Genomic DNA, 13,216 nt, shown 5'->3' on the forward strand with positions numbered 1-13,216 from the left:
GGGGAGAAGGCTGTATGTGGGCCCATGGAGATGAGGTTCATCTGTGAGATGAAGTTAGAAGCAGCAGGCTGCTGGGACAGAGGAGGTGGGGGCTGGGGTAGTGGCCAGTGTGGGTCAGGGTGCAGCCTGTGGGTCAGGGGCTGGAATGTTTTCAGATGTGCTAAGGGTGTTGGGCACAGATGGCCTGAGGCCCAGGAAGGGTGTGTGCCTTGTCCCCAGCAGTGGCCTGGGCTTGGCTGGGACTCTGGTCTTCCTTCTTTGCTCTCGGCTCTGACTTCTCTCCTGGTTTTCTGGTTGTCATCTGCCGTGGTCATGACTTTGTCCCCACAGTCATGTGTAAATTCTTTCTTTCTTTTTTAATTTAAGTGAGAGGAGGGGAAATAGACTCCTGCATGTGTCCTGACTGGGATCCACCCGGCAAACCTCATCTGGGGCTGATGCTCTGCCCATCTGGGGCCATGCTTGCAACTGAGCTATTTTTAGCACCTGAGGTGGAGGCTCCATAGAACCATCCTCAGTGCCTGGGGCTGATGTGCTCGAACCAATAGAGTCATGGCTGCAGGAAAAGAGAGAGAGTAAGAGAGAAGAAGGGGTGGAGAAGTAGATGGTGACTTCTGTGTACTCTGACCAGGGATTGAACCCGGGACTTCCACATGCTGGGTTGATGCTCTACCACTGAGCCAACTGGCCAGGGCTAAACTCTTTCTTTGAACCTTACTCCATCCGCAGATGTGCTGGGAATGAGGCCTTGGGTGTTTTTAGGGAGGAAGTGCCTGACAGTGGGTTTTGAGACTGCTCTGGCTCCTGGAGATCTTTTGATGAGCTCCCTGTGTAGGATAGGGTTCCTCATGGTTGGTCCTCCCCCTTGTGCTCCCTGAACTAAAGGAAATGAGGGAGCTACTGGGCTGGTTCTGCCCGGGACCACCAGGCTCTGTGAAAGGCCGTGCAAGTGCCCCTCTCAGCCATGTGTGTCTCTCTAGGACCGGAAGCTCACTAAACTTGAGCGGCAGCGGTTCAAGGAAGAGGCTGAGATGCTAAAGGGCCTGCAGCACCCCAACATCGTGCGCTTCTATGACTTCTGGGAGTCCAGCGCCAAGGGGAAGCGGTGCATCGTGCTGGTGACCGAGCTCATGACTTCGGGGACACTGAAGACGTGAGCGCGTTGCCTGCTGGCCATCTGGGTCCTCAGGGTGGGCTTGGCCCCGGGTGTGGGGCCCACGACAGCTGGGAGGTCCTGCCTGACGTTCGGTCAGCACTCCTCTCTCCCAGGGCGCCCCTGTTTGGGTGACATGTATGTGGCCCAGAGCAGTGGGAAGCCCTTCCTCACGTGAGTAGCTGGTGAGCCGTGCCCCCACCCTCAGGTACCTGAAACGGTTCAAGGTGATGAAGCCCAAGGTGCTGCGCAGCTGGTGCCGGCAGATCCTGAAGGGGCTGATGTTCCTGCACACCAGGACGCCCCCCATCATCCACCGGGACCTCAAGTGTGACAACATCTTCATCACAGGGCCCACTGGCTCCGTCAAGATCGGCGACCTGGGCCTGGCAACCCTCAAGAGAGCGTCCTTCGCCAAAAGTGTGATCGGTAAGCTCACCTCTCCAAGAGTCTGCCAGCCCCCTCGGTCCCCTCAGTCCCCTAAGTCTCCTTAGCCAGGCTGTGGCTCTGCATGGCCTGTTTGGTTCCTGGCTGAGGGTCAGTGGTGAGGCTGGCTGCACCCGTAGGGCTGTGGACACTTTGGAACAGGAAGGAGGCCCGAATGACAGAGGGCTTTGGGGGCTCTAGCTGGTGACCCTGAACTGGCCTTAGCAGGTTGGGGAGGTATGCCCCAGGGTGGGAGGCCCACAGAAGGAGCCCCTGATGTTTTTGGGACCTGTGGTAAGCAAGTATTTGGACTGGCAGGGTCTGGGCCTTCAGTGTGGACACTGGTTCACTGGCTGGTTTTGCTTCTGCTTTTTTCTTTTGAGAAGCCACTCTGCTGCCTTTCTGGGTGGAGCCCTCGGCTGCAGTTAGGAGCGGACATGGTGCGTTTGGTGTCGGGTATGCTGGCCCATGCGGGGTCCTGCCACACAGTGGGCACTCTTTGTCCACAGGGTCCAGGCCCCAGGTGGTGGGCCCTTTAGGCTTTGCCAAAAGAGCGCTTGGAGCGGGTTTGGGGTAGCTGTTGATGGAGTTTAAGACATCTGGAAAACACCAGTGTCCTCCTGCAGGGCTCCATGGCTCCCGCTGTGGCTCTGAAGACACAATGTATCCCAGAAATAGCTGTGTACACATTTTGATCACCCCTCCACCCCCTGCTTTTTAACACAACTGTTAGTTCATGCTATTTTGCATCTGCTTTTTAAAAAATTGGGTTCCTTTTGAAAATCTTCCAAAGTCAACAGAGAATTTAACAGCAGCCTCATTGAAGTGGATAACCCTTTGCATTTATCTCAGAAGACGCTCAGTTGGACCCATTTCCATAAAAGGATGGTGTGATTGTTAAAAGCGAAAGTTCGTTACAGAAAAATAACCAACCCAGACCAATGTCACTTAGGAAAATCCTCGGCCAGATTAGTCATTTTGGTTTTTGGCAGTGGTTTTGTATAGGTGTTGTCAGTGCACGCACACACATTGTAGATTTTGTTTATTTTACTCAGCTTGTCATAAGTCTTTATGTCCTTAAAAATTCTGGGTGAACGTTATTTTAAAACCTTTTGTGGTTAAATGCATGAGCAGCTCCCACCTTAACATCTCCCTGGTACCTGCCAGGGGAATGGCACCTGGCCAGCCACCCCCAGATCACTGTGTCTGCTGCCCGACACTCTGCCGCGTGGTGTGCCTATCTAGGGACATTTGGGGGGCTTTCTGGGTTTTTTCAATTTAAGCAGCTCTGTGTTGACCATGAGTCTGCTTGTGGGTTACCTGGGCCTGTGGAAGCAGGGTGTGCTAGCTTTTGTTCCGGCTTCTTCATGAGCGACACCTTCTGCATTTCAGACACAGATCCTGTTCCTGGGAAGAAATAGTCTCCCAGGTCTGCAGGCTGGTCCATCCCAGTCAGGAGGGCCCAGGGGGTGTTTTCAGGAACTTCTGTCTGCAGAACAGGATTCTATTTTAATCAGGGTTCCAGGACGAATGGCCTGCCACCTGGATGGGCTATGAGGGGCAGAGGGGCCTCTGGGCCGATGACCCCTGACCTTGCACGTGTTGTTCCTGGGCACAGGCACCCCTGAGTTCATGGCACCTGAGATGTATGAAGAACACTATGACGAGTCCGTGGATGTCTACGCCTTTGGGATGTGCATGCTGGAGATGGCTACCTCAGAGTACCCCTACTCGGAGTGCCAGAATGCTGCCCAGATCTACCGGAAGGTCACCTGTGTGAGTCCCCGGCCGCTGCTCTGGGCTGTGCGTCCCAGCTGACTGTGTGCCTTCGTGAGGTCACAGCCACCGTGTGAGGGAGGGGATGAGGCCATTTCACAGCTTGGGGAGCAGGGATGGTCGCTCAGGTCTCTGAACCAGAGGTAGAGGCCACACAGCAGTAATAGAATATGGGTGCTGGGGGCAGGGCCTGGAGGCTGTCACGGGAGCCTCAGTGCTGCAAGGCCATGGCCCCCGCCCGAAGCCCTGGCTGCCTATCCCTGGAACCCCTCATCTGGGCCATTCTGGGGGATGCTGGCTTTTCTGTCTTCTGGTGTGCCCTTGGATTTAATTGGACAGGTCATCCTGTCTGCCCTGTGCAGTAATTCTGCTTGGTAGGGAACACAGAGGGAGTCCAAGGCGGGAGAGCTGGACCACGGCTTTCCTGGGCCCCTAGTCTGTCACTGTCTGTCTTTGCCCTCAGCACTAGTCCCATGGCCCCTGGGTCTTGGCTGTCTCTCCCCTAACCTTAGTGCACCCTCATTGCTTCTGCAGAGGAGCATGGTTCTTGCCACTCTGGGCACTGCCCCCTCCCATGTACCTCCTGAGCCCTCCCTGAAGGTCACAGCTCATCTCTCTCCTTTGTTTCTTAACTCTGAGGCAGCGGTCACTTGTTTGCTCGGAGCCCCTCCTGTGTGTTGCCAAGGCTTCAGGGCAGGAGGGCAGGGTCCTTGGTCAGAGGCACTGTGGGTGTAGATCAAAGACCCCCAGAGAAGTGTGCCGCCCCCAGTGGTGCTGGCAGGGGAGGTCTGTGGGCCGTGCCCTCCAGGGGGATGCAGGGACCTGAGGGATGTCAGGGCTTCCCTGCCAGGCCTTGGAGGTGTCAGTGGCGGGTTGTCCGAGGAGCAGCCGGAGACCCTGGTTCTGGTTCGTGTGCTGGCCTGGGGAGACAGCACGTGTTCCTGTCACCCCAGTTCTCCCAGCAGTCACGCTGCTCCTTTTCAGGCCCCTGGAAATGAGACATTGCCAAGATAGGGAGGCTTCTGTGTTGCCCATGTTAGTGTGGGCAGAGCAAGGTGCAGCCCTGCCTGCCTCCCTAGGAAACCAGACGGGAAGTGTGTCTGCTGCTCTTTGGTGTGTCCTCTGCTCATTGGCACCCGGTGCTCCTGCCAGCTGCTTGCTCGCTGTGCACCCTGCCATCCAGCTTCCAGCACATGCCGCAACCCGGTGTCTGGTGGGTTCCCTGAGCCCTCGGCTTTCAGCTGCCTCCAAGCCAGTGCCTCTGAGCCCTTTCAGAACAGTGCCTTTTTCTTCTGGCACATTCTTTACTGGCTGTGGGGGCTTTGGTTTCTCAGAGATTTAAAGGGTAGTGTGTGCACAGGCAGCTGTGCTTGTAGTTTCTCAGACCACCAGTCCCCAGTGGGACCCTGGCCCTTCCTCCTGGCATAATTAATAACTAAGCCTCTTTTTCTCTTGGCTTCAGTGGAAAGGCGCGGAGTCTCACTTCAGGTGCTCCTAAAGCCCAGGCTTCTGTATCTGCTGCAGACTCCCTTCCATGTTGGACACAGCATGGCTGCCATTGGCTATGGGCATGGGTCCTGGCGATCGAGTTTGGTGGGCACAGTGAAGCGTTAGCTAGGACATGGGGGCTGCTGGGCATCCTACACTCCCGGGTATTGCCCCTGGGTTGCCCTCCCTCTTGTGGGAAAATGTATGCTTCTCATTCTGTACGTTAAAAAAGAAATCAGGCCTGACCAGTGATGGCACAGTGGATAGAGTGTCGGCCTGGGAAAATGGGGTCCCAGGTTTGAGATGTTGAGGTTACTGGCTTGAACACAGGCTTGCCAGCTTGAGCACGAAATCGCTGGCTTGAGTGTGGGATAGTCATGATCTCAGGGTCGCTGGCTTGAGCCCAAGGTTGCTGGCTTGAACAAGGGGGTCACTGGCTCAACTGGAGGCCTCCAGTCAAGGCACATATGAGAAGCAATCAATGAGCAACTAAGGTGCTGCAACTATGAGTTGATGCTTCTCATCTCTCTCCCTTCTTGTTTCTCTCTTTCTTTCTCTTTCACACAAGCTAAGACTCAGTGTGTTTAAAATGTTTAAGCAAAACCATGTTCCCCTCAGGCCACCCCCTTCTCCCAGCAGATGACAAATACTGGTAAGCCCTGTGGTCTTGACCCCTGCTTCTCCTGGAATCTCTCTTGTCTGCCAGTTCTGTGCCTCCCATACCGTGGCCGCATGGCCGAGCAGTGGCGGCCGCCTGCTGGTTCTCTGGGCAGTGTGGCTGTTTGGCCATGACCTGGCAACCCCTGGCCTGTCCACTGCCGCAGAACTGAATAGCGGAACTGCGGAACACAGTTGAGCTACCAGGCCTTGGAAGTCAGCCCTGCTGTGGTCACAGAGGAGCCGGGATCTCTGGTGGCCCTTTGTCAGCAGCAGTGACTACCGATTGTGTCCTTGTCACCCTTGAGCCAAGGGTGTGGTGACAAAGGCTGGCCCTGTGAGGGGCATTTCCTCCTCTAGCCTCCAGGACCTTCTGGGTGGCACCAGAGGCCCCAGCCTCTGGCCGATCCTCCCTGCCCCATCCCACCTCCTCCTTGCAGCAAAGTGAGCAAGTCCCTAGTCTTTCCTCCCTAGACCTCACTACTATGGTCCCCACCCCCGAGCCTCTGCACTTCCTGCCTTCTCCTCTTTAGGGTTAGTGTGAGGCGAGTAGGAGACCCATTGGAGAGGCCAGTTCTGTGTCAGGTGACTGCTCGTCTCATCTTCAGGGCATCAAGCCTGCGAGCTTTGAGAAAGTGCACGATCCAGAAATCAAGGAGATTATTGGGGAGTGTATCTGCAAAAACAAGGAGGAGAGGTGAGTTCTCTGTGCGCTGTGTCTGGGGTGTTGCTCCTGCCGAAATGTTTCCAGCTGGCCATGGGAATCCCAGGGGCCAGCAAGCCGGCTGAGCACTCTGTGGGAAACCCTGGGAACACACTCCTTGACTTTGGGGGCTGTCCCGGAGCCCCCTTCTCCCCTTTGCTAGGTGCTTCTTGCCCGCCCATCTATTCTCCTGGTCTGCAGGGCACCCCGATGCCTGGGCTCCCTGATTCGTCTCGTCCTGCCCTCTCTCCCTAACTCCAGGCTGCATATTCCATGTGCCTGTGTCTGATTCATCATTCCAGACCCTTCTGCGGGTTATCCCATTCAAGTCAGAGATGCCATCTGAACCAACCCCTCCTCCTCCAGTGCTCAGGACCTCGTTCCTCAGCTGGTCAGCCAGGAAACTAGGCCTGTGTCCTGAGCATTTCTCCCTTGTCCCTCTTTCCCTCCTTCCCTCCTTCCTTCTCTCTCTTCCCCTTCCCTTTCTCACTCCTCCCTGCTCCTCCTCTCCTGCCCATCCTTCACTCTCCTGTTCCTCCCTCTTCTACCATTTCTTCCTCACCTCTCAGGCGCCCTCCCAGTCCCTGCGTCCCCGGCACATGGCCACCCTTTTCACTGTCCCCAGTGTTGGTCACTGTCCTTTCTGTAGCCATCTTGCTCAGGCAGGGGCCCTGTCCTGATCCCTGGGCATTTTCTCTTACCCCCTGCAAGTTGTCACATTTTATTCTCTGAGGAAAAATACTAAAAAGTTGTGAAATGTAGCTCATACCGGAAAAGTACAGGAACCACCATGTAGAGTCCAGGACCTACAGAGCCCAGGAGCCATGACCTTGGCCTGTCCTCCAGGGTTCTACAACATTTATTGACCTCACTGAGGGTGGCCTCCCCTGTATGCCCACTTCGTGTGCAGTGGCTGGGCACAGGGCTGGGCTGCTGCAGCTCGCTGGGCCTGGCGACCACAGAGTTGACCCTGGGAGGAAGCCGTGCCTGGGACAGTGCACAGAGTCATCGGTGCCAGAGATGGCGACAAGTGTTTGAGGGCAAAGTGGTGACCATGGCAACACCCAGCCGCCTCACCCGCCCTGTCCTGAGAAGCTTCCAAAAAGACCCGCTGAATCTGGGCTTCCAGTTTCTTCCGGGTCCAGTTCAGTCTTCACTGGAACCAGGTGCCTTGGTGACGGCAGAGCTCACCAGCCCCTTGCCAGAGCTGTGCAGCAGAGCCTGGTTCGCAGTCCTTTCTGGACCCCTGAGTCTCACCACGGGCACATTTTCTCTTTGTAATGAGAGAAAAAAGTCTTGAGTACCATGCATTGAGATGTGCTCAGGAGTAATTTTTTTCTCCTCCCCCAGGACTTTGGGAATGTAGTCTGTGGGGTGCCCCCTGGAGGGCAGAGCATGCCCAGCAGGCAGTATAGTCAGAGCTTTCTAGAGAGCTGGGTGGGTGTCAGCCCCAGCTCTCATGTCCAGGGCCCTCCAGCACGTGTGCTCTTCGATTCCCTTTGCAGGTACGAGATCAAGGACCTGCTCAGCCATGCCTTCTTTGCGGAGGACACAGGTGTGCGGGTGGAGCTGGCCGAGGAGGACCATGGCAGGAAGTCCACCATTGCCCTGCGGCTCTGGGTCGAGGACCCCAAGAAACTGAAGGGCAAGCCCAAGGACAACGGGGCCATAGAGTTTACATTTGACCTAGAGAGGGAGACGCCGGACGACGTGGCGCAGGAGATGGTAACGTGACCCTTGCTGGCGGTGGATGATGGGTGGTGGATGGGCTATGGCTGATTATGGCGTGTGCCTTGGGAGCCTGTGGTTTCCAAGGATTAGAACAAAGAAAGGGTCCCTAGTGAGAGGCCATCTGGGATGAGGACTACTTATTGAGTGCATCTGTGAAGGACAGCGCAGCTCGGAATCCCCCTGCTGCACTGAAGCGGAACATCCGCTCAGGTACAGTGCCGAGGGGCACAGGGACCCTGGTGTATCAGGAACGGCCGTGTTGTGGCCAGATTGTTGCTGATGTGACGTATGTGTGGATCTTTGAGTTTGGATCCTTGTTTTATTTTGTTTCCGAGCGGCATTGCGGCCCAGAAAACTTGGTGGGAATGTGGGGGCTGTTCAGTGTCACAGAGAGAGGAAAGGTACCCGTGAGAAATTTAGTGAGACTGATTTTTACTAGAAAAACTGAACAGAGGTCAGCACGGTCTCTGCAGGAGGACAGAGGCTGGGCAACGCTGGTCACAATCACAGAAAGTGCGTGTCTCTCGTCCTCTTTTCTTTTTTTTAAATAAATGCTTTCCTGAATATGGTACATCTGTCAAAAGTAGACATAAGTCAAAAGGGTATAGCCAACGGGTTCCTTACAATCAGACTCCCTGGTCCTGGGTGGGGTGTAAGAGTAGGAAGAGGGTCGGCCACTGGAGGGGAGGCTGTACGAGGCAGAGCAAGGCCACCTGTGTGGGCTCCTGTGGGCAGCAGGTCTCCTGCTGTTCCTTTAGGCCCTGCTCAGCTGGGGTAACTGCCGCTGGCCATGTATGGTGTGGGAACCCCAGACCGAAGCAGGGGTCGTGGGGGGCAGTGAGGGATCCGTGGGGCTTGTTGGTGCAGGAGGTCCTTGTGGGACAGAGGGCGTTGCACGGCCAGTCAGGATCCACCTTCCATTGGACAGTGGCCCAAACCCCTGCTGCGTCTTGCATTTGCAGTGGGTATGACATCCTGCTGATGGCTTAGAGACAAAGTCAGGGCCACCCCGCACCTTTCTAGCTGCAGGTCCTTTCCTTGGGCCAGAAAGACACCTGTGCTATAAGCGAATTTATTTTTATTTATTTATTTATTTATTTATTTTTAGGTGAGAGGAGGGGCGATAGTGAGGCAAACTCCCACATGCGCCCTGACCGGGATCACCAGGCAATGCCATCTAGGGCTAATGCTAGAGTACCGAGCCATTTTTAGTCTTGAGGTTGATGTTCTCCAGTGGAGCTATCCTCAGGGCCTGGGGCCTCATTTGAACCAATCGAGTCATTGGCTGCGGAAGGGGTAGAGGGAGAGAAGGGGGAGAAGGTAGAGGGAGAGAAGCAGATGGTTGCTTCTCCTGTGTGCCCTGACCAGGAATCGAACATGGGACTTCCATACGCCTATCTGACGCTCTATCCACTGAGCCCCTGGCCAGGGCCGGTAACCAGATTTAATGGGTCTTTCAGCACTGTGCTTCTGGGAGGGTCTTCTGTGACCCTGCATGGTGTGCTGCTGAATTGCTACGTATATACTGAGAGTGGTGTTAAGGTAGTGACCAGCATGGCTGTCCTGTGGATGTAGCACTTCCATTCCTTCTCACGTTGCACCATGGTCCCTTCCTGCTTTCTGCTGAGATTTAAAGCACGAACATAAGTGACAAGCGAGGTGGTGTGCAGGCCTGGAAGCCGAGGTTCAGGAGTATGGGTCATATGCACGGTCCTAGAGGGATCTCAGGGGCTGGGGGACCTGAGCAGGTGGCTGGAGGAGGGGGAGTGGCCTCTGTGGAGGTTGGTCCCTGGAATGGCCTTGAGGGGGTATGTCCCCCTGGGCTTCTGAGGTTGGGGCCAGTGCCAGCAGCTCAGGAGACGTAGGTGGCAAGCAGTGCTCCCATGCCCTGTGAGTGTCGTGTCTGCCCTGTGTCTGTGTGGGCACCAGAGAAACCTTCCTGCCCCAGGAGGGATTTGAGATTCAGTGGGAGCCAAGTCGGGTCAAGTGTGCAATGGCAGGAGGACAACAGGGGAGTTGGCACAGAAGTATTCAGGAGGTGGCGCTTCCCAGTGCTGTCTGTGCCTCACCCTGCTAATTCACAGCCTCCTGCTCAGCTGTTCCTGGGACCTGCCCACCCTCCCTAGAGGACTTTTCCCAACCTAGAATACCTGGCCACTCCTGCAGCACAGCTACCTGCCCCAGGCTCATGCTCACCTGTCCCTGGCACTCGGTTGAAGTGATGGGCAGGAGGAGTGTCTGCCAGTTTGCAGTGGAGGCTCTGGGGCCCCGTGTTTCTCCTCCCCCCTTCTGCTCCCCTCGCCCTTTCTTCGCCTCCTTCAAGAGTGCTTTCTGTTTGGAACGTCCTCCGTGCCGTGCAGCCTCCAAGCAGAGGAAGGCACAGCACTGTGTTTAGGGAAAGAAGGAAAACAACGACGAGTCTCTACCCCTCTGCCTAGGAGACAGGAGCCAGGGCCTTGGACGGGGCTGTCTGTGCCCAGCCGAGTGCCGCAGTTCCCTGTGTCTGGCCACTGCTCCTGGCTCCTGGCTCCTGGCTGGGCCTTGGAGCTGATGCTGGGTCCTGCGGCTGATGGCTTGTTTCTGACCTTCCATAAACACCATCCATAAACACCAGAGCCGACACCCAGGTCCGGGGCCTTCTAGCAGTGCCCAGAGCTCTCCTGAGCCACCGAGGGCCGGTGCTAGGACCCTGAGGAGGCATACTGGTGCTGGCCACTCTGCACAGCGGTCACCCACCCACAGTTTTAAGTCAAGATACATAGTTCTACAAAACTTAAAATAGCACAGACAACACGAATGAAGCACTGGTATCAGTTGTCATAAGCCGAAGGTAACTTTACAAGGAAACTCGGAGCACAGAGGTGTCACTGCATCATGGGTCTGCGACCTGGAAGGGTGTTTGGCAGCTTTGTACCTAGCAGCGGAGAACAGGGAGTGCTGGGTGTGAAGATGTCCCAGAACCGGGTGTTCATTCTGATGAGGCCACTGCAGGGGGTGGAGGGAGGCAGATGGGACAGCTTTCTCCTCTCCTTCTAAATTCACATGTATAGTCACCTGCCAGCAGGTCCTCAGGCAGGGACCTGGGTGGGTGGCATGGATCAGAGCGAGGATGCCCAGAGGGCTCAGAGGAGGGCAGCTTCTGGGTTTGGGCTGGCTCTAATTGGAGGTATCACCTCTGTGTGGACCCTAAGGGGAAGAGGGGAGTTGGAGCCCAGCCAGGGGGTTCTCTAGGTCACAGTGCCAGCCCTTCCTTCTGCATTCACAGCCTCCAGTTAATGGGACATTCAGGACAATGTACAATGTGGCTGGATTCTTCCCTGATTGGGAAAAAATAGAAGAAATGCCTTGGAGAGGATTGCAGTGGAGGGGGAGAGGGGGCCGTCTGTGAAGTCGGCGATGGAAGGAAAAGTGGGTCATGGGCAGAAAATAGAAGTCAGGCAGGAGCGTCCGTGGGGTGCCTTCTCTTCGGCAGCCTCTGGTCAGGTCACTGTGTGGGCTCCCAGGCAGGGTGTGGTGCTGACCCTGGGCTCTCTCGGCGCCTCAGTCTCGCCCTGGCTGAGGCTGGCGGGGCCTTGGCATCAGCACGGGCCACCCTGCAGCGCTGTCTCCTGAAGCGGGTGTTTGAAGGAACCGTAGACTCACAGAAAAGTTGCCAACATGTGGCCCAGAACCATGGGAAATGGCATTGCAGCCTCATGCCGTGTGGCTTGGGATTCACTGTGTCTGTTTTCCCACAGACAAGGACTTTCCTACAAGGCTGCCTGGGCTGTTGGCACCGGAGGGCCACCCCGCCTCTTTCAGGATCCTCAGTTGTTCAGTGATGGCCTCCGGCTGGAGCAGCAGTCAGGGGTGTGTTTGCAGGAGTCCTGCCGTGAAGGGCATGGCCAGCCTGCACACCACTCAGCTCCCTTGCAATCCGTCAGGGTGTCTGTAGAAACACCAGGCACAGAGCAGCCCACTGAGGATTTGTCCGTGATCATGTGATTGTGGGGGTCTGCAAATGAAGTCGTAACTAATGACTCTTGTGAGAGGTGCTTTAAAACTATGCAAATGTCCTAGTTTCACCAAATTTTCTATTTATTTCTGTCTCCGTGGACTCAACAGTTTGGTGGTGTTCAGTAGGTTATATGCTCCGTTGGTGAGTTAACCAGTCACTGTGCACCAAATGACCCAACTCTGCTGTGTGCACACCATCTCCCCCCAGGCTCCAAGGTCAGGAGTCCAGGAGTGGCTTAGCAGGCGCTTTGGGATCAGGACCCCTCATAAGGTGCGGCTGGGGTGTTGGCCAGGGCTGACCTAGGCTAACGGGGCTGACCACGGCCGAGGGTTGGCATCTGAGCTCACTTGCCTGGTTGCTGGTAGGACACTCGGTTTCTAGCCAGGTTGATTACTCTACAGGGCCATCAATGATGTGGCTTCACATGAGCTGGTGACCACATAAGAGGGAGAGTGACAGAGGCAGAGACAGAGAGGAAGACTGAGAGACAGAGAAATGGAGAAAGACAGCACCAGAGAGAGAAGTAGAGACAGAGACTGAGACAGACTGACATGGACTGAGAGAGACAGGGAGAAACAGAGACAGCTAGAGGGACAGACAGGCAGAATGCACATATGTGACCCCCCCTTTGTGTCACCTCCTATTGGCAGGGACACCCATCACTCCTGCCACTGCAGATCCCTTGTGTTCCTCTGATGTGCATTTGTGGACACGTCCTTTAAACCCTGTCATGGTGTCACTGTATATTTTGATACTCAGAATGTCCCGGATTTGGCCAGTGGCCGGCCCTGGCACTGGCTCCTGTGTTCCTGCACGTCCTCCCTTCTTCGTGCATGTCCTCACTTCATAGCAGAAGGAGATGTCCAGGCCCCCTTGTTCTCTCCTTATTGCCCTGAACCCACTGTTTGGTGGACGCCCACTCTCCCAGTGGCTGAGTTCTGGCTTGCACATGCTGTCGGTCATGTACACACATGTTGTGTTGACATTGCGTGTGTTCATCTGTTGTACATTGAAAACTGCAAGTCAGCCCTGGCTGGTGGTTCAGTGGATGGAGTATTGGCCTGATATATGGACATCCTGTGTTCGATTCCCGGTCAGGGCACACACACACAAAAGACCATCTGCTTCTCTTCCCCTCTTTTCTTTCCCTTTTCTCCATCTTCTCCTCCCTCAGCCAGTGGCTTGATTGGTTCGAGAGTTGGTCCCAGGTGCTGAGGATAGCTTGGTTGGTCCAAGTGTGTCAACCTCAGGTGCTAAAAATAGCTTGGTACTCGAGCATCGGCCC

General features: G+C 55.6%; 1 protein-coding gene across 14 annotated transcripts in view; it reads left to right on the forward strand.

Annotated features, from left to right (window-relative positions):
- The window catches only part of WNK2 (WNK lysine deficient protein kinase 2), a 125,857-nt gene that overhangs the window by 36,904 nt on the left and 75,737 nt on the right, over positions 1–13,216 (forward strand). For all 14 annotated transcript variants that reach the window (XM_066257485.1, XM_066257486.1, XM_066257487.1 and 11 more), the window contains exons 3-7: positions 981–1,153; positions 1,362–1,582; positions 3,198–3,355; positions 6,109–6,197; positions 7,709–7,928. In XM_066257485.1, the coding sequence (XP_066113582.1) occupies positions 981–1,153; positions 1,362–1,582; positions 3,198–3,355; positions 6,109–6,197; positions 7,709–7,928 (861 nt within the window). The remainder of the gene's footprint in view (positions 1–980; positions 1,154–1,361; positions 1,583–3,197; positions 3,356–6,108; positions 6,198–7,708; positions 7,929–13,216) is intronic.

Source organism: Saccopteryx bilineata, chromosome 2 (assembly GCF_036850765.1).
Source record: "Saccopteryx bilineata isolate mSacBil1 chromosome 2, mSacBil1_pri_phased_curated, whole genome shotgun sequence".
Taxonomy (NCBI): domain Eukaryota; kingdom Metazoa; phylum Chordata; class Mammalia; order Chiroptera; family Emballonuridae; genus Saccopteryx; species Saccopteryx bilineata.